Source organism: Perognathus longimembris, chromosome 2, assembly GCF_023159225.1.
Source record: "Perognathus longimembris pacificus isolate PPM17 chromosome 2, ASM2315922v1, whole genome shotgun sequence".
Lineage (NCBI taxonomy): Eukaryota > Metazoa > Chordata > Mammalia > Rodentia > Heteromyidae > Perognathus > Perognathus longimembris.
The window spans coordinates 62,180,334-62,202,715 of NC_063162.1; the positions used below are offsets into that span (position 1 = coordinate 62,180,334).

Sequence of the window (22,382 nt, forward strand, 5' to 3'; positions counted from 1 at the left end):
AAGTTCTTGAGACTCTTATCTCCAGTTAACCACCAGAAAACCAGAAGTGGCTCCTAGTGGTAGAGCACTCAGGGACAGCGCCCAGGCCCCAAGTTCAAGCCCATAGCTGCAATACCAGATAGGAGGTGACTGAGGTTGGTGAACACTTTCTTCAGGGGAGGTGTTGTAAGTGGCTCAACTCTGAATATAATTTGGAAACAGATTCAGTGAAACTTGTAGATGGGTTGGATGGTACATTTGGGTAAACAATGACAGCAAAGGTTTTGACTTGAGCAGCTGATAGGACAGAATGGCCATCAATGGCCAGGATGAAGACTGCAAGGCACAGGAGTTCATTTTGGTGTATTAGTTAGCATGTCTATCACATATAAATAGGACTCTGAGTAATCAATTAAATACTAAAGTTTGGAGTTTAGTAATATTCACACCCCACGAATTACAGTAAGGGATTCCTCAGCCAGGAAGGGCTTCCTGGGGGACTGAGGGAGCCTAGAACATAGGAGGACACCAGCTAGGCTGATCCCTGAAAGGAACAGAAGCCAGAACTCATTCCTAAAGAGAATCAAGTAGATGTATTAAAAATCCAAAGTCTTGGAGAGAATAATGAAAGGGTGATTGTACTTATAAACTGAGCTGTTGAATGTTAATTCCTTTGTACAGCTTCTTAAAAGTAATACAAAGATAAGCCAGGTGCCAGTAACTCATGCCAGTAATCCTAGCTACTGAGGAGGCTGTGATCCTCAGATCACAGGCAAGCCCAGGCAAGGAAGTCCCCATGAAATTCTTATCTCCAATAAACTACTAAAAAAAACCAAACAAACAAAAGCAGAAGTATCTCTGTGGCTCAAGTGGAAGAATGTTAGCTTTGAGTACAAAGAGGCTCAGGAACATGGCCCAGGCCTGAGTTCAAGCCCTAGGACTGGCAGAAAAAAACCAAACCGACAAATATAACTAAAATTTTAAAAAGACTTGGGAGTTTCAGGGCCTCTCCCAAATGGGGTTATTTATGTATTGTGCAAACGAGCAATTCTTCTCTAAGTATAAATTCCCAGTGCTGTAACTGAAGTAGGATTGTGAGTCTCGAGGAGTGGCGGGGAGGGAGGGTGATGACACATGTATGTTTATACCACATGCCCAGTTGTCTTTATTAAGAATGTAATCCTTTCCAGTTGGTTGGACACCTGTAATACTAGCTACTAGGGAGGCTGAGATCGGAGGACGGGAGCCAGCCCCGGGCGAAAGTCTGTACATGCTTATATCCAAGAAGCTGCTCAAGAAGCAGTAAGTGGCGGCAGCCCAGGCCCTGAGTTCAAGCCCAACCACCAACACCACACACACACTGGGTATACCCATACGCACTGTATACACACGCTGTACACACGCTCACGCGCGCGCGCATGCGCGCCCGCCCGCCCGGGGCCGTCTGGCGCGGCTCCAGTGAACACGGACCATAGAGGGTCGCTCCGCCACGTTCCTAGAGAGGCCGTGCCGCGCCGGTTGGCGGCCAGAACTTCCGGCGGCACGGGCAGCGCGAGGCGGCCTGGACGGCGGACGGTGGGCGCGGTGAGCGGGCGTGGGGGTGCCCGGGGCATCGGGGTGGGGGCCGGCCGCGGCTGGGCTGGGCCTGCGGCGGGGCGGAGAGGCCAGGATGGGGCGCGGGGAGCCCCCAAGTCGAGCCCCGGACGAAGACAGCGGGGCCTCGGGCCTTGCGCCGCCCGACGATGGCCGCCTGCCCGGGCCCATTGTCCGTGCTGGGTGCGCGGCGTCCGTCTGTCTGAGAGCGGAGCCGGACTCCGGCCCGCGGCGAGGAGGGGCCGCGCCCCTCGGCCGGGGGCTGTGGAGCACCAGAGCCAGCCCTATCCAGCAAAGGGCATTGCCCGCGCTGGAGGCCCCTGGTCTGTGCATTTCCTTGTATATAGTTAGACTTTGATAATCCAGATGTTTCCAGATCTGACGTGAGTGTGTGTGTGTGTGCGCGCGCGCGTGCAAGCACTGGGGTTTGAACTCAGGACCTGAGCCTTGCCCCCGAGCCTTTCTGCTACTTTTTGGCTCCATTTTTGGTGTTTTGAGGGTTGATTGCAAATAAGACTGTCATAGAATTTTCTGCCTGAGCATACTTCGAACCACCATCCAAAGATCTCAACCTTCTGAGTAGCTAGGATTGTACCAATGCCTGGCTCAGATCCAACTTCATTATCAAAACATAAAATAAAATGGACCTTACAAAACAAACATTCTCGCAGCCAGGCTGAACAGGAAGTCTGAAAGACTCTTATCTCCAATTAACCAGCAAAATGTCAGAAGTGGAGCTGTGGCTCAAGTGGTAGAGTGCCAGCCAGAGAATGTGAGGCTCTCAGTTTAAGCCCCAGGACTAATACCAAAGAAGCAAGCAAGCAAACAAACAAACAAAAAGATGCAACTTCATTATAGCTAGTTATTGGAACTCTGTACCTAGCCCAATGTCTGCCTCTGGTACAGTAACTTATCTGTAAATATTTGAGAACCTTAAGGAATGGGTACTGCTTTCTCCGAAACTGCACAGCAGATACAATTATTATTGAATACCACGAAAAAGTTCAGGATATAGTAAGCTTCCAGTGTTTTATTACCCAAAACCCAAAGTGTGTGTGTGTGTGTGTGTTGAGTGCTAGTCCTGGGGTTTGAACTCAGGGCCTGGACACTGTCCCTCAGCTTTTTTGGCTTAAGGTTAGTGTTTCTACCACTTGAGCCACAGCTCCACTTCTGGCTTTTTGGGTGCTTAACTGGAGATAAGAGTCCCATAGACTTTCCTGCTCAAGCTGGCTTCAAACTGCAATCCTCAGATCTCAATCTCCTAAGTAGCTGGGATTGCAGGCATTTCATTTTCTTGGTAAATTTGCTGGCGTGCACAGAAACTCAGGGCAGTTACTCTCGTTTTAGTCTCTTCCATGACTTAAGACATAGAAAACAGTCCTAACAATTTTATTTCTTGACTTAGCATTTCACACCTTGCCCCTTATTGTGGGGTTTTGTTTGTGTTGATTATTTTAAGTAGCCTCAAGAAAACCTTATACATAAATCTAATACGTTTATTTGGTATTTAAAATTTTGTAGCATTAGAATTAAAAAAAAAAACTCCCATGTTGTTTTTGCACCAAGATTACTTTCTTAGCCAAGCATATGGTCATGCCTATACTCCCAGCATGCTGGAGGCTGAGACAAGAGGATCACAGTTTGAGGTCAGCCTGAGTAACGAAGGGAGACCTGGTCTCAGATTTTTAAAAAAGGAAAGAAAGAAAGGAAAAGAAAACAAAAGCAACTTACGTTCTCACCTCCTTTTCTTGTGTTCTACTTACCATACTTTTCTCTGTGTGTGTGTATGTGTGTGTTTATGTGTGTGTATGTGTGTGTATGCATGCCTGTCCTGGGTTTGCACTCAGGGCTTGATCACTGCCCCTGAACCTTTTCTGCTGAAGGCTAGTGCTCTACTGCTTAAGCCATAGCTCTACTTCACTCTTTTTGTAGTTTGATGCTGATAAGAGTCTCAGTCTTTCCCGCCTGAGCTGGTTTCCAACCGCAATCCTCAGATCTCAGCCTACTGAGTAGCTAGGATTACAGGCATGAGCCCCTGGTATATGCCTTACCATATTTTTTCTATTTGGTTTCATTTCACTGTTTTCCACCATCCGATAAAAACCCTGCTAACATTTTTCTTTCAATATTCTCTGTCCAAAACTAATCCTCTTCTCATTTTCAAAGGATTTTCCTCTTTCTTGGTTCATTAGACCCTGGCAAAAGTAAAAATAAAGCATCTTTTCATTAAGATTTTCCTCATCTAGTATATACTGAATTGACTCACAGTAAGCTTAGTATTCCCTATAGAGTAGTCTCTACTTTCAAAACAATTTAGGCTGCATAGGGTTAACTGTCATCTATAGGTATGGAAATAGGATTGCTGAACAAATAAGAATAAGCAACAGTGGGGTTGGGAATGTGGCTTATTGGTATAGTGCTTGCCTAGCATGCATGAAGCCGTGGGTTTGATTCCTTAACACCACATAAATTATTGAAAAGACCTGAAGGGGTGCTGTGGCTCCAGAGGTAGAGCGCTAGCCTTGAGCAAAAGAAGCCAGGGACAGTGCTCAGGCCTTGAATTCAGGCCCCAGGACTGGAAAAAGAAAGAGAGAGGGTGTATGGAGAGAGAGATAGAGGAAGAGAGAGAGAGAAAGAAGAGGGAGCGAGAGAAGAGAGAGTGAGAGAGAGGAAAAGAAAAGAAAAGGCAGGGCCCAGCACTGGTGGCTCACACCTATAATCCTAGCTCCTCAGACTGATTGAGAATCATGGTTCTAAGCCATCCACAGCAGGAAAGTCTCTGGAAGTGGCACTATGGCTCAAAGTGGTAGAGACTAGAAGGGGCCATTTGATAGTTATAAAGGGGCACTGACTCTTTCTGACTACTTCCTGCTGACAATGGCATTGACATTAGGGGTAGAAGGTGGAGATATTGTCCAGTCCAGGAGAAGGCAGTGGTAACAGTTCTTTGAGGGTGAACATGCATATGTGTCTGGATGAAATCTGAAAGTCTTAAAAGGCAGGGGCTTTGTAGGTAGGAAAGAAGAGCAGGTGTACCTTAGAGTTATCAGTATAGAGGCAGCAGGATCCTTTTTTACTCAACAGAAGAAACCAGTGTGGCTCTCCATTGAGTTTAACTCCAGTGGGAGTGGTCAGCTGGAGGGTGTGTCCACTTAGGATGTAATCCAGACAGATTAAGGGTCCTGAGAAAGACTTGATCCTCAGGCAAAATTGGGGGAGAAGGAAAGGGGCCTTGATGAGGCTGAGGGAGGCTTGGAATTTAGAGAGTAAGTCCCTCCCAAGAAGGGGTATGGGGCAGCAAGGGTAGGATTAGAAAGGAATGTGAAAAAGGAAAGCTATCTGTTCTATGTGGGATCGGTCTGGTAGTTGCAGAGCAAGTAGGAAAGCCATCTACACCTACCACCGAGATATGGGAGGGAAAAGGTGGGCTAGAATATTCAGGTAACACCAAATAACTGGCTCCCATAAAGAAAGGATACAAGTAGTTTGCCTGCAACCTGAAGAGATACTCTGGGCTCTTCCATTGTGATGTTTGTGGGATACGGTAGCCCTGGGCACCATCAGTCTTCCATAACCAAGAAATTATATAGGGGAGATTGGGGGGGAGGGGGTATGGCCACAATGGAAGTGGATGTGACCTCAGAGTCTGGGGGAATGACCTCAGAACCTGGAGGACCTCCCACTGCCCCCAGACATGCCAGTTGCCTGGGTTGCAGGTGCTGGGCTAGGACTTGGGTGGGTGGGGGCAAGGGAAGGGGCCATTTCTCCCAGTATGATTTGTCATTCTTTCAGATTTGGACACCTTAGGTGGTCACTATGAAAAGTTTAACATAATACATTTCAAACAATGATATTTTGCTACATGAATTTTGATTCTTTTGCAGTTTTTGCTATTCCTACTGAGATTTTATCCTGTCCCCCCTTTGTTGTTGTTCCAGTACTGGGGTTTGAATTCAGGGCCTGGATGCTGTCCCTTATTACCTCTTATGCTCAAGGTTGGCACTCTACCACCTGAGCCACAGTGCCACTTCTGCCCTGTGCTTAGTAACTGGAGATAAGTGTCTTGGGCTTTCTGCCCAAACTGGCTTCAAATTGCAACCCTCAGACCTCAGCCTCTTGAGTACCTAGGATTACAGGCATGATCCACCATCAGGGGGCTTGAGTGGAACTTTTGTGTGTTTTTTTTTGTTTGTTTGTTTGTTTTTTTGGCCAGTCTTAGGGTTTAGACTCAGGGCCTGAGCACTGTCCCTGGCTTCCTTTTGCTCAAGGCTAGCACTCTGCCACTTGAGCCACCGCGCCACTTCTGGCCATTTTCTATATATGTGGTGCTGGGGAATTGAACCCAGGGCCTCATGTATACGAGGCAAGCACTCTTGCCACTAGGCCATATCCCCAGCCCTGAGTGGAACTTTTGATGGGCTGAGAGGTATTCGAGTTGAAGAACAACATTTATGACTTGTTCTGTGTTTTTCTTTTACCCACAAGAGCTTCTGAGCCGTGTTGCCTTGGGAAATGAGGCCTTAGTCGAGAAGAGTACACTAGCATCCGTAGACAGTTTGGCCTTACCTTCACCATGCGGTTAGGGAAGCCTAAGGCGGGCATTTCCCGAAGCTCGGGCCAGGGCAAAGCCCCTGAGAAGAAGCGCAAGGCCAGCCGGCAGCAGCGGCAGCGGCAGCGGTGGGGCGTGAGTGTCCGATTCGACACGGGCTTGACCAGACTGAGCAGAGGCCTGGATGAGAAGCCCTACAAGTGTCCCAGGTGTGAGAAGAGTTTTGGGCAGAGCTCCACCCTTTTCCAGCACCAGAAGATCCATACCGGAAAGAAGTCCTACCGGTGCGCCGACTGCGGGAAGAGCTTCTTCCAGAGCTCCAACCTCATCCAGCACCGGCGGGTGCACACCGGGGAGAAGCCATACGCCTGCGACGAGTGTGGGGAGAGCTTCAAGCAGAGCTCCAACCTCATCCAGCACCAGCGCACGCACACTGGGGAGAAGCCCTACCAGTGCGACGAGTGTGGCCGTTGCTTCAGCCAGAGCTCACACCTCATTCAGCACCAGCGCACGCACACCGGGGAGAAGCCCTACCAGTGTGCCGCCTGCCTCCGCCGCTTTAGCCAGAGCTCGCACCTACGCCAACACGGCCGGGTCCACGCCGCCGTGCCGCCGCTCACCGCCCGCAGGGCCCATCGGGCCGCCTCCTGGAAGGCTGGCAGTGGTGCTGGGAGGAAGGCTGGTGGCGGCGGCGGCAGCGGTGGGAGGAAGGCCGGCGGTGGGAGGAAGGCCGGCGGTGGGAGGAAGGCTGGCGGTGGGAGGAAGGCCAGCGCTGGGAGGAAGGCTGTGGTGAAGGGCTCGGCTTCTGCCCTCTTTAAAAAAAAGAAAAAGTGAGAGGTAAAGAGGGGAGGTAGAGCGCTTGGACCCCGGGACAGGAGCCCCCACCCGACCCCTGACCCCCACGTGAGGTGACGCTGTGTGGCGCGGCGCGGGGCGGGAGGGGGGCCGCGGCTGCACAGCCGCCAGCCTCCCCCTCACAAAGATTGCCCGCCCTCCTGCGCACTAGAACTCCAGCATGCCAGGCTTACTCTGTCTAGAACTTTCTGTGGAAGGAGTAATTGGGTAAAAGAAGCTCAACTTCAGGAGGAGGCAATTTTGTTGGTATTGTTTTGTATATTAATCCTTAGCTTGTAAGTGACTCCACATTGGACCTCTTAAAATGCGCGAGGCACGCCCTCTCACCTTGTTTCTTCCCCGAAAGGAATGAGGATGTCCCTGACTCTCATCACACTTTCCAGATACAATCCTGAAGAAGCCCGTGGGGGCTCCCTTGCGGCCTTCAGCCATTTGAGGTGGATGCCATGGCCTCTTGGCACCTTCTGGTTGTCTTAACAAACGGAGCCAGCCTTTTACACGAGAATAAACCATATTCTCCTAACAGAACCTCAGGTTCTGGCAAAAAGAAAGGAAGGAAAGAGAAGAAAGAATGAGAGACCACACCTGCAATTCACAGGTCCCCTGGCCTTTAAAACTGAACGCTTGGTAACCTCGGTTACTTTAGGCACTTCAGTGCAATAGTCGCTGATGTGCTAATAGATACTTTGTAGCTTCTCTGCAAAGTAGCTTTTCTGTGTTGGATGAACTGTGGAAAAAGGCGAGCACCTAGCAAACATGTCTTCTGTCAGAGCAGTGCCAAGGGATGGGCATGTGGTTGATGCCTAGAAGCCCCGCCCGGCTGGTTGGAGGGTGGAGATGGGAGGATCGCGGTTTGCAGCTGGCCCAGGCAAAAAAAGCCCTACCTGGAAAACAAACTAGGAAGCAAAAGAACCAGGTGGTGTAGGGCAGCTTGCTGGCGAGTGCACTGTGGAGTGCAGTCCCCAGGTGCGGAGCATGCCAGGGGCCCGCGCTTCCTTCAGGCACCAACTACTAGCCGTGCTTTCAACATTATGAGTTTTCAGTATCTTTTGTATAATCATTCCAGTTCCTGATGCATTGACAGTTATCCACACAAAATAAAGATGAGATATTTTGCATACTACTACCTTCTGTTTATTTTTCTTTGGGGAAAATTGTTTCAACAATTTTGGCAAAAATTACAGGGGAATTGCTTGTGATATATATATTTGTGATATATATATTTGGCTCCCTGTTAGTCGGGCATTTCATGCAGGGCCACAGAAGGTGGCCTTGTCAGCAAGAGTTGCATCCCAGAGCAAACCCACACAGTGTTCTGTAAGTGTGACACAATGCAGTTATCTTTCACAAAAGACTCAGTCTTGACTCCCTGTTAGAGCCAAGTTACCTGCGAGCTGAGACATGGCTACCTGGCCTACTGGGATTTAGGAGCTCCTGTCGGTCTTCTTTATATTTGGCTTATATCTGGAATAAAATCAGCACCAACAAAATAAAACACCAACACACCTTTTGCTTTGTTTTCTGGTGTTTTATGGGGGTGGGCATAGACTATTCTGGGGCTTGAACTTGGCTTGGTGGCCTCACTTGGCTTTTCCACTCAAGACTAGTGCAGTAACACTTGAGCTACAGTTTTTTGGTGGTTGATTGAAGAGTCTCACGGACTTTCCAGCCTGGCTTTGTGCTTCCATCATCAGAACTTAGCCTCCTGAGTAGCTAGGATTACAGGAGGGAGCCACCAGAGACTGGCATGAGCTGCCTAATTTGGTCCTGAACAGAAAGACTATTATGTACTGTTATAGTTCATTATCTCCATTTTACCCTGATTCGGTTATGCTCTGTAAGATACAGCACATAACTGCGGATTTTATTCCGCTCACAGCTCAGCTTGGCAGATATTTTTTTAGATCCCTGACAATGGCAAGTAGGTTAGTAACAATGTAGCACTAGGTGATACCATGGGATATTATGACCTTGGGCTTCTGTTAGAAAAATTTTGGCTGTTTAAAAATAATAAATGTTTCATCACTAGGAATTGAATAAAGTGAGTCTGATGGGCACTACTGCTTTTATAGCCTTGTATACATATGATGTAAGGGTCAAGGCTAGAAGAAGGCAGCACTGGCATGAAAGTCTAAGACCAGCAAAAAGACAGAAGTGGAGGTATTGCTCAAGTGGTAGAGCACCAGCCTTGAATGAAAAAACTTAGAATGTGAGGCTAAGAGTTCAAGTTCTAATACTGGCACGCATGCACACACACACACACACACACACACACACACACCTGGTCCAACCCAGAGCTGGCATGGCATGGTAGGCTAAAGTTCCAGCTCACTTCTTTCTTAGACAACTTCTAATATTTTTCCTGGCAAAAAACAAGAGCTTCAGTGTATTTGTCTACTTATTTTCTTTCTTTTTTGAAATACTGCCCAAATTCTGCCTACCCCAATTAGTAAGATGTGTTAGAAGCCACATAACTTCTTTTTTTTCTTTTCTTTTTTGCCTGTCCTAGGGCTTGAACTTAGGATCTGGGCACTGACCCTGAGCTTGTTTTGCTCAAGGCTAGCACTCTACCACTTGAGCCACAGCACCACTTTCAGCTTTTTGTGAGTAGTTTATTGAAGAGTGTCAAAACAATCCTCAGATCTCAGCCTTCCAAGTAGCTAGGATTGCAGGTGTGAGCCACCAGCCCAGGCTTATATTCTTTTTTTTTTTTTTCTTTTTAATAGGATTTTGTTGTTCTTAAGGTGTTGTACAGAGGGGTCATCATTTCACAATTCAGGCTCTCTTAGACAATGTCACCCCTTCCTTTTCCTTTGCTTTCCTCCAACTTCTGTTTTTTATGTGTTTGTTTCATCTTGTCATTCCATGATGTGACAGAAGTAAAACAGATCAGCCAGCCTCAGGGGACCTGGGGGACATGGGGTGCTATGGGAGCACCCAAGGGCACCTCTAGCTCCTGGTTCTCAGTGTCAAATGTGTTGCCCTCACCTTAGGCCTGTGTGTACCAGACTGCTGGCCTAACTCAGCTTTCATTCTTCATCCCCAGTGGCTCCCAGCAGCGTCCAGGACACCCAGGGGCTGTGCTCACAACATGACAGGCCGGATTCTGGAGGCTCACCATGGCCATTGGCAAGACTGCATGAGTTGAGCCCTGGAGTGAATCTTAGCTTTGTACTTCGGTTAGCTGATACATGGGTTGTTTGGAGTGTGTGAAAATTGGAGAAGGTGCCTGAAGTTGAGTTGGTGAGGGAGTTAAGTGAACAGCTTATCACAGAGCCTGGTGCATAATTTAGAACTTATTAGTTGTTAACTATTTAGGTCACCAAATACAGGAAGTATATGAAATCAGATCTGAAACGGTCAGTGACAAGTACCAACTTCAGTAGAACTGAAAGTTCTGTTTTTATTTGTCTGAGGCAAAGACTTAGAGGCAAATGGATACCTATAAAGGCAAGAACCATGTAGAAAGTCTGAGGGAAACTCAGAATACATATGAGGTTTTGGCAGGGGAGAGCATCTTCAGAATGGAAGTTCATAGTCACAAGCACAAGTATTTATTCTCATGTCAAAGAGACTCTTAGTATGTGCGTGCATGCGCATGTGCCCATGTGAGACTGTGCACTTATGCAGTGTATATAAGTGACTATGTACTGTGTGACTGTATGTCGTGAAGGAAATGGAAGAGAAAGGAAAAGGAATAGTCTAGGCAATGACTGTTTATTGAGGCACAGTGCAGGATAACAAACCTTCCTGCCGGCATGGAGATTGTGCAAGAAGGTGGGGTTGGTGTTAGGCTTTTATGGGGTCCGAACAAGGAGATAGACGTTACTTAGTTCAGGAGAGGGGAAGTGACTGCAGGTGCAGGCAGAGATTAGGGGAAGTGTAGTGGTAATTGACTCTTGTCCATGGTCTCAGGCTTTTTAATGTTCAAACAGCTGTCCATCTGTCTTTCCTTGATTGTTTGACGTCCTCAGAGTATAGTTCTCAGCCTTCTGGCATTCCATCCTCTTAACACTGTCCTAGTCTCACAGCTCAGCCTCAGAGTTCCCTTCGGCTTAGACCCATACTGGAATGTTGACAGCCAGGTCAGATTTTCCTGCCTGCACCCAGCACATCTGTGCATACCTAGGGTTTGCCTGATATCTGTATGCACCTGGGAAAACAGGGTGAGGGTCAATCCTTCATATTCCATCTTTAGACACATAAGAAGATTGGGCCAAGAGGGGAGAGGCAAGTCCTTCAGATGTAATTGAAGGTTCCTGGGGTTTTGGAGAGTGTGGAAAAACCAGTACATAATGAAATGGAAATTACAAAGCACCGAAGACTGCTCCAAGAACAGCCATTCATAGCTACTTTACTGATTTCCTGGTTTGATACCTGGTAGGAATTATGAGAGGTAAGGACGGTTTCAGGAGAATCTGAAATATCAGCCTTATGACTGAAATTTGCCAGGCACTGGTAGCTCATGCCTATAATCCTAGCTACTTAGGAGGCTGAGATCTGAGGACCACAATTTGAAACCAAACTGGGCAAGGAAGTCTGTGAGACTCTTATCTCCAATTAACCACCAAAAAGGTAGAGTGGATCTGTGGCAGAAGTAGTAGCCTCAAGTGAAAAAGCTAAAGGACAGCAAAAGGCCCTGAGTTCAAGCCCTAGTACTGCTGCTGCCCTCCCCTCAATCGTGTCATTCCACTTTATATTCTGTGAGATAAATAAAAAATAAATATAAGTGCAACCTCCTTTGCCTCAAAGAAGAGAACATTTCCAGAATAGGGTGTGAGAGTAATGAATATGACAAGTGCACACAGCCACTAAGGCCCCCGAAGGGCCTTTGCTACTTTGGATGGTAGCTGTCCACAAGTCTGGGTTTTCTCTCTTTCTTTCCCTTTCTGCTTTCTTTCAGGGGCTTGAACTCAGGACCTCAATGTCACTTGGCTTTAAAAAATAAATTATTTTTGTATGAAATTGCTAAAAACAGAGGGATTACAGTTATGTAAGTGAGGTAATGTCTTTTTGGACAATGTCAGCACCCCTTCCCTTGCTCTCTCCATTTTCCCCTACCATCCTCACCCACAAGTTGTATAGGTCATTTTCAACATAGTGCCCAGTGAGTACCACTGCTGCATTTGTTTACCCTTTCTCCCTCCATTTCTGTGCCCCCTTTACCCTCCCAAAGACAGGTAAATGATCAAATAAGACAAAAAGAAAGCAAAGAGAGCAAAAACAAAAACCCTCTTGTTTCCATTTCCTGGAGTGAACTACACAGGCTTTGTGCCTTTCACCTGGGTTTTTCCCTCAATGCTGGCACTCTACCACTTTAGCTATAGCTCCACTTCTGACCCTTTGTTGGTTAATTGCAGATGAGAGTCTCAGGAACTTTCCTGCTCCGGCTGGCTTTGAACCACAGTCCTTGAATCTCAGCCTCCTGAGTGGCTACAATTATGGGCACAAACCATGGGGGCCTGGCTATTTTTCCTTTAAAACCCAAAAGGGTAAGTCTTAGTCAGTTTGTACCATTAAAACCACGTGGGGTTCTTCTGCGAGCACAGAGGTCACCCTCTCCTTGCTTACAGCGAGGGAAGGCAAAACCTGCTGGCCAGTATTCTGATGGAGGCGATAAGCTCTTTAGAAAACCTGTGGTATCCACGTTTTCTAAGAATTCACCATAGAAAGCAATGCTGGACCCCGAAGGGGCTGGCTTCTGTCCTCTAGTGGCCACACCATGACATGACAGCAGGCAGGCACCAACACAGGACTCCCCATCTTTGTTTCCACTGATATTCTTGCATATGAATGGAGAGTAAAGCCCGCAGGAAAAGGCAAAGGAGGCACTGTGAGAATCTCTGAAACAAACACATGGACTCTGTGTGCCAGTCCTGGGGCTTAAATTTAAGGCCTGGGCACTGTCTCTGAGCTTTTTGGCTTCAGGCCAGTGTTCTGCCACTTGACCACACTTCCATGTCCAACTCTTTGGTGGTCGATTGGAGATAAAAGTCTCACATACTTTCCTTCCCTAGCTGGCTTCAAACCAGAACTGTCTCTCCACCCGCCCCCCCCCCCCCGGCCCCAACTATGTATGTGCTGGTACTAGGGCTTGAACTCAGGATCTAGATGCTGTCCCTGGCCTTTTCACTCAAGACTGGCATTCCACTACTGAGCCATAGCTTCACTTCTGGCTTTTTGATGATTAATTGGAGATAAGAGGCTCACAGATTTTTTTGCCCAGCCTGGCTTTGAACCACAGTCCTCAGATCTCAGCCTCCTGATTAGCTGTGATTACAGGTGTGAACCCACCAGTGCCTGGAGGATCTCCTAGGAGTTGTTTCTCAAGATGCAGCGCTAAAAGTATGGTGATGTGCATATGTGGGGGCTTGTTATTATAGCAAAGACTCACCTCTTATTGCAAGGCATTGGCTGCAATGTGAACCTGTTTATTCAGTGATTAATCAGATTTTTGTCATGATGCCTTCCGACAGCTTATAGCTGGACCTCAGTCACTCACAGGTCCCTCCAGGGTATGTTAGTAGGTGCTTTGGGAAAGTGAAGCATCACCCCCGATGAAGATTCCCAGATCAAACGCACACGTGAGTACACACACACACACACACACACACACACACACATACACACGTGGTTTCTGCACATCAAAGAAATCTGGAGAAAAGAGAACTACCAGAATTATGAGACAGCCCACGGAATAGAAGAAAAACATTCACCCATTATTCAGTGGATAAAGGATTCATATTCAGAATGTACAAAGTATATACAATAAACAGCAAAAGAACAAGTAATCTAATTAATAAGTAGGCAAGCTAATGGAATCAACAATTTTCAAAAGTACATATGGTTAATAAACACATGAAAAAATGTTCATTTTCTTTAGCCATAAAGAAAATACAAATCAAATGACACTAAGTTTCCCATTTCATTCCAGTGAGATTGGCAATTGTCAAGAAAACAACAAATGCTGGTGAGAGTGGGGCAGAGGAGAGGAGCCCTCACACATCGCTGGTATGAGTTGGAGTTTAAGCTGGTGCTGTGGAAATCAGTACGGAGAGTCCTCAAAAACTAAAAGACCTACTCTGTGACCTCACCATAGCACTCATGGGCATAGATCCAGAGGAAAACAATATACAAGACAGAGGCCTCCCAAATTTAAAAGAGAGAGAGAGAGAGAGAGAGAGAGAGAGAGAGAGAGAGAGAGAGAGAGAGAGAGAGACCTACAATGAGTTGCAGCTCTGTCCCCAATAGCCAAGCTATAGAATCAGCCAGGGGACCAACAACTAATAAATGAAATGACATCATTTTCAGGAACATGGATCAAACTGGAGACCAGTGATTGAGGTAAGCCAAGCTTGAAAAACAAATAGCACATGTTCTTGCTTTTTGGTGGAACAAGACCTAAATTGATGGTGATAATGATGATGGCAAGACATGAGTAGAAATAAGGACCAGTCTGAGAAGGGGGATTTGCAGGGGTGGGAGAGGGAGGGGAGAGGATACAGAGAGATAAGATTTTGTCTAACTCTATTATATGCCTACAACTCTTCATAATCGACACTGCAAAAGTATTTACAAATTGTATTCCCTTTATATTTCTATAGATAAAACTATAGTTTTTAATATCTAAATGAGAACTTTGAGGTGGTGTTTTCAATAGGAAATACTTGGTGCATACATCAGTTGTAATTACATCTCAATAACATTTTTTTAATTAAAGGAAGTAAATGATTATGAGGTTCAGGGCAGTGGTGAGTTTGGAGAGAATTAATGGGGTTGAGATTAGAATGGAAACCACCAGGGTAGAACTTCTCACATTTCCCATCTTGAGTTGGATAATAGTTACACTCAGTTCTTAGTTGTATATAATTGTATGATATGAAATATCATTGGGAAATATAACATAGGTAAAAATTGATCTAATTTTCTCAGAAAAATGTTCATGTGAGAAATAAGAAAATATTTGAAAGTATACCTATTTATAAAATGAGAAAATTATGTATAAATGAAAAAAAAAGATTTTGTTTGGTGTCTCAATAAAACACAACTCACAGCATGTTTCCCCCCCCCCAAAAATAAAGTAAAATGTATATATAGTGTATATACACACACATACACAACACACACGTACACACACACACACACACACACACACACACACACACACACACACACACACGGAAGCCCAGGCTGCAGGAGGAGTGAGCCTGACGGCTGCAGGGAGCTGGTGGAGATGATCAGGGGAGCTGGGGTCCTGGCCAGCCTCTCCAGAAGCCCGGGTATGGGGCACTGCACAGCCCTGCCCAGGACTGGGCTCCCAGAACCTGGGGTAGAGGCACATCCAAGGTCCTTCACCTGCACCTGCTGGACACAGCGGCCACCTTTCCATGGCCCATTTCTCCAAATGTCAGGACTCTTCCATTTCCTGGAACAGGGCTGGGAATATGGCCTAGTGGCAAGAGTGCTTGCCTCCCATTTCCTGGAACAGCTGAGGAGTGTAAGGCTCAGAAAGACCAGCTTGTGTCTGAATAGTAGCAAATGAAATACTGTTTACGATTCTAATCTTTCACTCAAGTAAAATTTCATTAAATATTGTTCTCAACAAAATTGTTTATAAATTATACTTACATATTGATCTGTGTGTGTGTGTGTGTGTGTGTGTGTGTGTGTGTGTCTTGGGGCTTAAACTCAGGGCCTGGGTGCTGTCCCTGAGATGAGAGTCCTGAGCTTATTTTAGCTCACGGCCACATTCAACCACATGAGCCACAGCTCTACTTCTGGCTTTTCACTGGTTAATTGGAGCTAAAAGTTTCATGGACTTTTCTGCCCAGGGTGGATTTGAACCATCCATGATCCTCAGATCTTGGCTTTCTGAATAGCTAGGATTATAAATTTTAAAATACTTAATTTGGCCATTAACATACCTCATTCAGTTAAGTTTGGCTACTTAAATCTTCAGAGCTGCTCAGGTCTGTCTGGTCCCTGGGAAGCCTGTTCTATTTCAATTCTCATTATAATGATTAATTTCAGACCTAACTATGTGCAAGTGTACAGAAGGCCTCAAGTTATTTGACAATTCACTGGGGTTTCTCTCCTGAAGTTCTGTCTCATCATTATCTCTTCAGGACAAATTATTACCTGGACTCTGCCATTTTGCCCCTGTTACCAGTGAAACAGGACCCTGGCTACTCCACTCCTGCCATTTTGCCTCTGTTACCAGTGAAACAGGACCCTGGCTACTCCACTCCGTCATTCAGTCACTGAATTCAGCCCTTGTGCCAAGAGGCAAGAGACTAGAGGATAAAACCCACAATTGGCTCACTGCTATTTTGGTAGTGTTTTAAACATTTAGCTTGCAGAGCCCTTCAATGGCTGCTCCAGACTTTGTGTTGCATGCCTGTGTTTATCAGTGACAGTATCATGGAATATATTTTGTCCATTTTCCCCAGAACAGGTTCTTGTAGTTATTTATGCCTTTACTTTCATAATCACTTGCACCTGGTTTTGAACCTCCAGTGTTTAAATACTTTCTGATGTTGCCTAACCTTCCCTTGTCCTCAGTCAAGGCATGGTACTCATTTTACACTATACTATGTCAATTGTACATAGTGCTATACCATGTGTATAATATATAGATACTCTAATACACATAGTGCTATGACCCTATATATGTAGTAATATACATAGCAATATGTGTAGCAATATGTAGTATAGTTTATATATAAGTGATATATTTTGTGGTATATATACTCTCTATAATTTATAGTTATATATATGTTAATGTCATATATCTAGAATAACTGTTATATATAGTATGCAATCATATATACCTATATATGTTATATGTGTGTTATGCATGTATTATGTGTGTTTATATACTATATGTGCTATATTATACGTTATATATTATACTATAATTATGCCATATATATTGCTATATATAATATATGTAGTTACATGCTATTATAGAACATATAGAAATATATTATATGTGTTAAATAGAATATAATATATAATATAAATTATATTACACATATATGTTATATAAAATACATACAAAATATGCTAAATATAGGAATTATGTATAACAATATACTATATATTAGTACATACTACATAATATATGTATACTATATGCCACTACTATATTATAGCATAATATGTAATATACTAAGACTGTATTATTGTATACTATAATTACATATTACTAACAGTATAGTATTATTCCATATAATTTATTATTCCACATAATGGTATGCTAATAGTATATTATTAAGTGCTATTCAAGCTGTAACTGCCTAAGCCTTGCCTATCTCTGCCCCAAGTTCAAGGGCAGATTCACTGACAGTTCAGAGAATTCCTGATTATTGCTCTCCTGTGTTAATTATTTTGCTCATTAGCAAAATAATGGACGCAAGATCTTATAATTTCCCAAAGGCATGTAAGTTTTACAGAAACCATGTTCAAGTTAATCTAAACAATAAAGAAGCCAGTTCCTGAAGGATTAATTACCTGCTAGCCTATCCACCACGAGACTGCTGAGTGGAGTAGGAAATGAACTTGGCACTTTCTTAGTCCCAGGTACCCTGAACAATTGTGCATAGCAGACCTTCCTTCCCGGTGTCCAGGGATGGCAGACAGACAGCCCTAGAGAACGCTATTGCTGCTCTATAATAAGTAGCTTATGAGCTGGCAAGAGGTATCAACATTAGGGGTAAAGGCGGAATTGTTGTCTAGTCTGGGCGAAGGCAGCAGTGACTGCTCCTTGGTGGTGGACACATGTATGTGTGTTTGGATGAAGTCTGAAAGAAATTTTACAAGGCAGAGGCTGAGCAATAGTAAAAAAGTATTAGAGGGCACACAAATGGCAGAAGGAAGTGTTCAAGGCAGAAAAATAAAAGTTGGATGACTGGCTAGTTCCTCTCTCTGTGTTCCAGGCAGTCCTGGAATTGGGGGGGGGGGGGGAGAATGTCCCTAGCTACTTATGACATCTGGTGAGTGGGTAGAGGAGCAGTTAGGAATAAGCAGTCAGAATCTTGGGCTAGATTGGAGTGGCTAAGAGCCTGATGCATGACCTTGGTAGATGTCTGGTTTATAGAGTATGTATGGGGGACCCAGGAAGCTGTTCTTAGTCTAAGACTCACTTTAAGTTCCTGTCTATTTAGAAGACAGATATGAGCATTAAAAATAGAAATGCTTATTAACTATTTTCTTTTGATCTCTCAGCTCTGGTTAGTTTCGAAAGGGCAGGCACAGAGTGACTCCATTTAGGATGTGATTCCATCCACTCTTCTCCTCTCCATGATCCCTTGTTGCCAGGACTGGCTTTATCCTGGAGATGTAGGTGTTCATTTCTGGGATGGCTTCTCCCAGTGTACATTTTTGCTCATTGGCCTGAACACTGTTTCTGAGCTCTTTTGCTCAAGGCTAGCCCTCTCACACTTTGAGCCACAGTGCCACTGGGGTCTTTGAGTGATTACTTGGGGATAAGAGTCTCAGAGGGACTTTTCTGTCTGGGCTGGCTTCAAACTGCAGTCCTGAGGTCAAGTGAGCTTTTTCAATGAAACCTTTAGACTCCAAATTGAAGCAACAAGGAGATCAGTAGAAATAGGAAGCAGAGCTTACCTGTAACTTGTTAAGAATTTACCCACAAATACTTGCCAGTGTTATTTATCACTTTGTGGGTCTGGCTAAATACTACAGAAGGTAAAAATCTGTAATGACAGGAAGAGAAGATGGCGCCAACACAATAGGGAGGCACCCCAACTCCAGCCAAATAGTGAGCTGGGTCAGCATTGGTATAGTGGTGAGCATAGCTGCCTTCCAAATAGTGAACTGGGAACCCCAATACCCAACACCCAATACCCAACACCCCATCAAGAGACTGGCAAACTCAACAACCAGAACAAACAGAGAAACACAGGAAACAAAAAAAAACAAAGAAATAAAAGCCTATAATCTGCATGAAGCCAGAAAATCTCCAGGGTACCCCACCCCCACCCCAGCCTGAACAGGGCCACGAGGGGAAAGTGGCCCTGGCACTGGTGATGGGGACCACAGATCTTTAGCAAGCACAGAAGCAACAGCAAAAAAGTCCCACCACAAGTGCAGAGACCAGACAGTAGGAGCTCCATGGGCCCCAGACCGCATGCAGACCGCGCAGAGCCAGATGGCAGTGCAGAACCAAAGGGGCTGGGACCAGACAACAGTGAGGGAGCTGGGCATTATGGACACAGAGCGCCGAGGCCGACGCTGCCATACCACTGCCACACCCCACCCCGGAAATTCCCATAGCATAGCAGGACATGCACACACTCCAGAACCAGTAAGTTCCCCATCTCCCTCTCCCCCAATGGGAAATCAGCTCTGGCAAAGACCCAAAACCTGACATGGACCTCATCACAAGGGGACAAAGAAACCAGAGCTCCCACCCTCCCCCTCCCTGCCCCAAGGGAACAAAAGAGCCCCATACCTGGTGGCTCTAGGACCCTATAGCTCCTGGGAGAGCATAGGAGCTAGCAGTGGGTGGAGAAACTCCCAATAAAGTCACCTGGGGAGACACATTAGGCCAGTGTCCCCCAAAGCCCCAGCTGGAAAGCCTGAATCTGTGCACACAAGCTCCCCTCCCCTCCCCCCCAGCAGGAACCCAGGGACTGGTGGGCATTTGACCTCTGGCTAAGGCACTTGGGTTTTCGTGGACTTTTTGAACAACATACACACTCATGCTCATGTGCAATACCAGGCTAGCAGGGTCACCTGGGACAGAGCACACGCGCCTCTCACAGCGGAGGCGCAGAGAGGCCATGGGCACCATCCCCCACCCAGACACTTGAGCCTGCTTGGGGTCACACATACAGCCCCACAGCAGAATTGTGAGAGGGCACAAGCACCCTCCAACAATCCAGGACAGCGTGCCCCCAAAAGGGGCATGAGAGCTCACACATATGCACCCCCGAGAGGGCCCACATGGGTCAGTGTTCTAGCCCTCCAGCAGGAGGGTCCCGCACCCACTCTCCTGCTGGAGTGCACAGGTGGGCAAGCCTCCCCTCAGTGACAACCCATGCTCTGTCAGGCACACTCTGCACATGTGGGCAGGACCCCACCCCCACCCCAGTGGCAACACTAACTGTGAGAGGCAAGCACTCCTGACCCACAGCAACTAGTGGGTAAAGAAACACAAAAGAGAAAAGTCTCCTCGCCACACCAAATTGGCAACCCGCAAACCTCCAACAGTGGCTCACAAGGGTCTGCACAGCACAGCAGCAAAACACAGACCCGCAGAGAAAGCCACAGAACCTACCCACCCTTAACTGCTGTGAGGGTGACTGCGTTAGCAACAACGGAGACAGTCTCACACATCCATAGGGCAGTAAAGTTAAATGACAGAACTCAAACCAGGAACCAGGACACAAACAAGTCCCCGCTAGTGAACCAGCGGGAACCAGCACAAAGCCAAACCAAGGCCGCCACCTACAGGCCACCAAAAAGAAGTACAAGGACAAATCAAGAATCCATAACTCCTTCATCCCAGAAGCGTAAATCACAAAGAAATATTACAAATTTTATTAAAGGTCAAGCCAACTCGCAAGCTCCAAAAAACAGTACGACCCAAGAGGAGATGGAGAATTAAAAAAAAAACACTTCAGGTTATGATAGCAGAAATGACCCAAAGTCTCAGGAACGAATTCAAAAAACATTTCCAGGAATTTAGAATGGAATTCTCCAAGTAACTTCAGGAAGCCAAGAAAGAAATGGAAGTAAAAATAGATACAGTCCACTCCTCATTTACAGAATACCATAACATCCTGAGAAACGAAATGCATGAAAAAATGGAATCAAAAGGCAACTCATTAAAAGAAGTTACCATACTGAGAGCTGATCTGGCAACCATAAACAGCTCACTTGCCTCAATGCAAACTACACTGGAAGCTACATCTCAAAGGATTGATCATATGGAATCTGGAGTGCCATTTGTGGAAGCTGATAAGGCTCAGAAGGCTGATAAGGATCAGAAAATAATCACACTCCAAGAAACTATAATTTTCATGAAAGACTAATTCAGGAGATAATGGACAGGGAGAAGAGTTATAATCTGCATATAATCAGAATAGATGAAGGAGAGGAGTACCCGAGCAGAGGTATGCAATGAATATTCAATAGAATTAGAATTTCCCCAATTTCAAGAGGGAAAAGCTCACCCAAATAACAGAAGCATATAGAACACCTAGCAGACCAGACCCTAGAAGAAACACCCCCAGACACATCATAGTCAAGGCCTCAGAACATATCCTGAACGCAGTCAAAACAAAGAAAGAACTATAATACAATGGAAAAAAAGATCAGAATCATGGCAGACCTCTCCACACAAACTTTCAATGCACGAATTGCCTGGAAGAACACCATCCAAGTTCTGAAGGCCAACAACTGCCAACCCAGACTTAGATACCCAGCAAAATTAGAATTTACTTTCAAGGGAGAAACCAAAACCTTCCACAGCAAAGAGAAACTAAAGGAATATGTTAACAAAAAGCCCCCACTACAGAGAATTCTAAGAGGAGAACATGACCCAACAGAAAACAGACAGGACCTCCAGACAGAAACTACAATAGCCAGAAACCAATGGGAAAAACAGCTCAATCAACACAAGAAAGAAAGGAAAGGAGAGAAGCAAAACACAGCTTACAGGAAAATTGAAGGGAAAGACCACACCTACCCATAGTCACTATAAACATCAATGGACTGAACTCTCCGATAAAAAGGAAAAGATTGGCAGAGTGGATTCACAAACAAAACATACCTATCTGTTGTCTTCAAGAGACCAATCTCACAGCAAAGGACAAAAACAGGCTCCGAGGGAAAGGATGAAGGAAGATCTTGCAAGCAAACGCACCTACCAAAAGAGCAGAGATAGCCATCCTGATATCAGACAAGCTAAACCTCTCATTAAAATCAGTTCAAAAAGACAAAGATGGTCACTATATATTAATACAGGGAAAAATCCAAGGAGAAGATATTTCACTGATAAATATATACTCAAAAGAGGCGCTAAATATGTCAAACAAATCCTTTCAGAACTACAGAACAAGATAGACCCAAATACAATAATAGTAGGAGACTTTAATACTCCACTCTCACCAAGAGACAGATCCAACACACAGAGGAGTAGCAAGGGAGCCGAAGACCTACATAACACCATATCCCACATGGATCTGACAGATCTGTACAGGGTATTTCACCCTACAGAGACCCAATACACATTCTTCTCAGCAGCCCATGGATCATACTCCAAAATAGATCATATTATAATCCACACAAAGAGCCTCAGCAAATACAAGAATATTGACATTATCCCATGTATTCTATCTGATCACAGTGGAATAAAGCTAGCCCTTAATAACAAGGGATA

General features: G+C 45.5%; 1 protein-coding gene across 1 annotated transcript; it reads left to right on the forward strand.

The window, feature by feature from the left end:
* Positions 1 to 1,423: 1,423 nt before the first annotated feature.
* Positions 1,424 to 7,523, forward strand: Znf22 (zinc finger protein 22). The gene is made up of 2 exons (XM_048339270.1): positions 1,424 to 1,563; positions 6,058 to 7,523. Exon 2 carries the CDS (start codon positions 6,146 to 6,148, stop codon positions 6,953 to 6,955), a length of 810 nt encoding a protein of 269 aa, XP_048195227.1. The 5' UTR covers positions 1,424 to 1,563; positions 6,058 to 6,145; the 3' UTR covers positions 6,956 to 7,523.
* Positions 7,524 to 22,382: the final 14,859 nt, after the last annotated feature.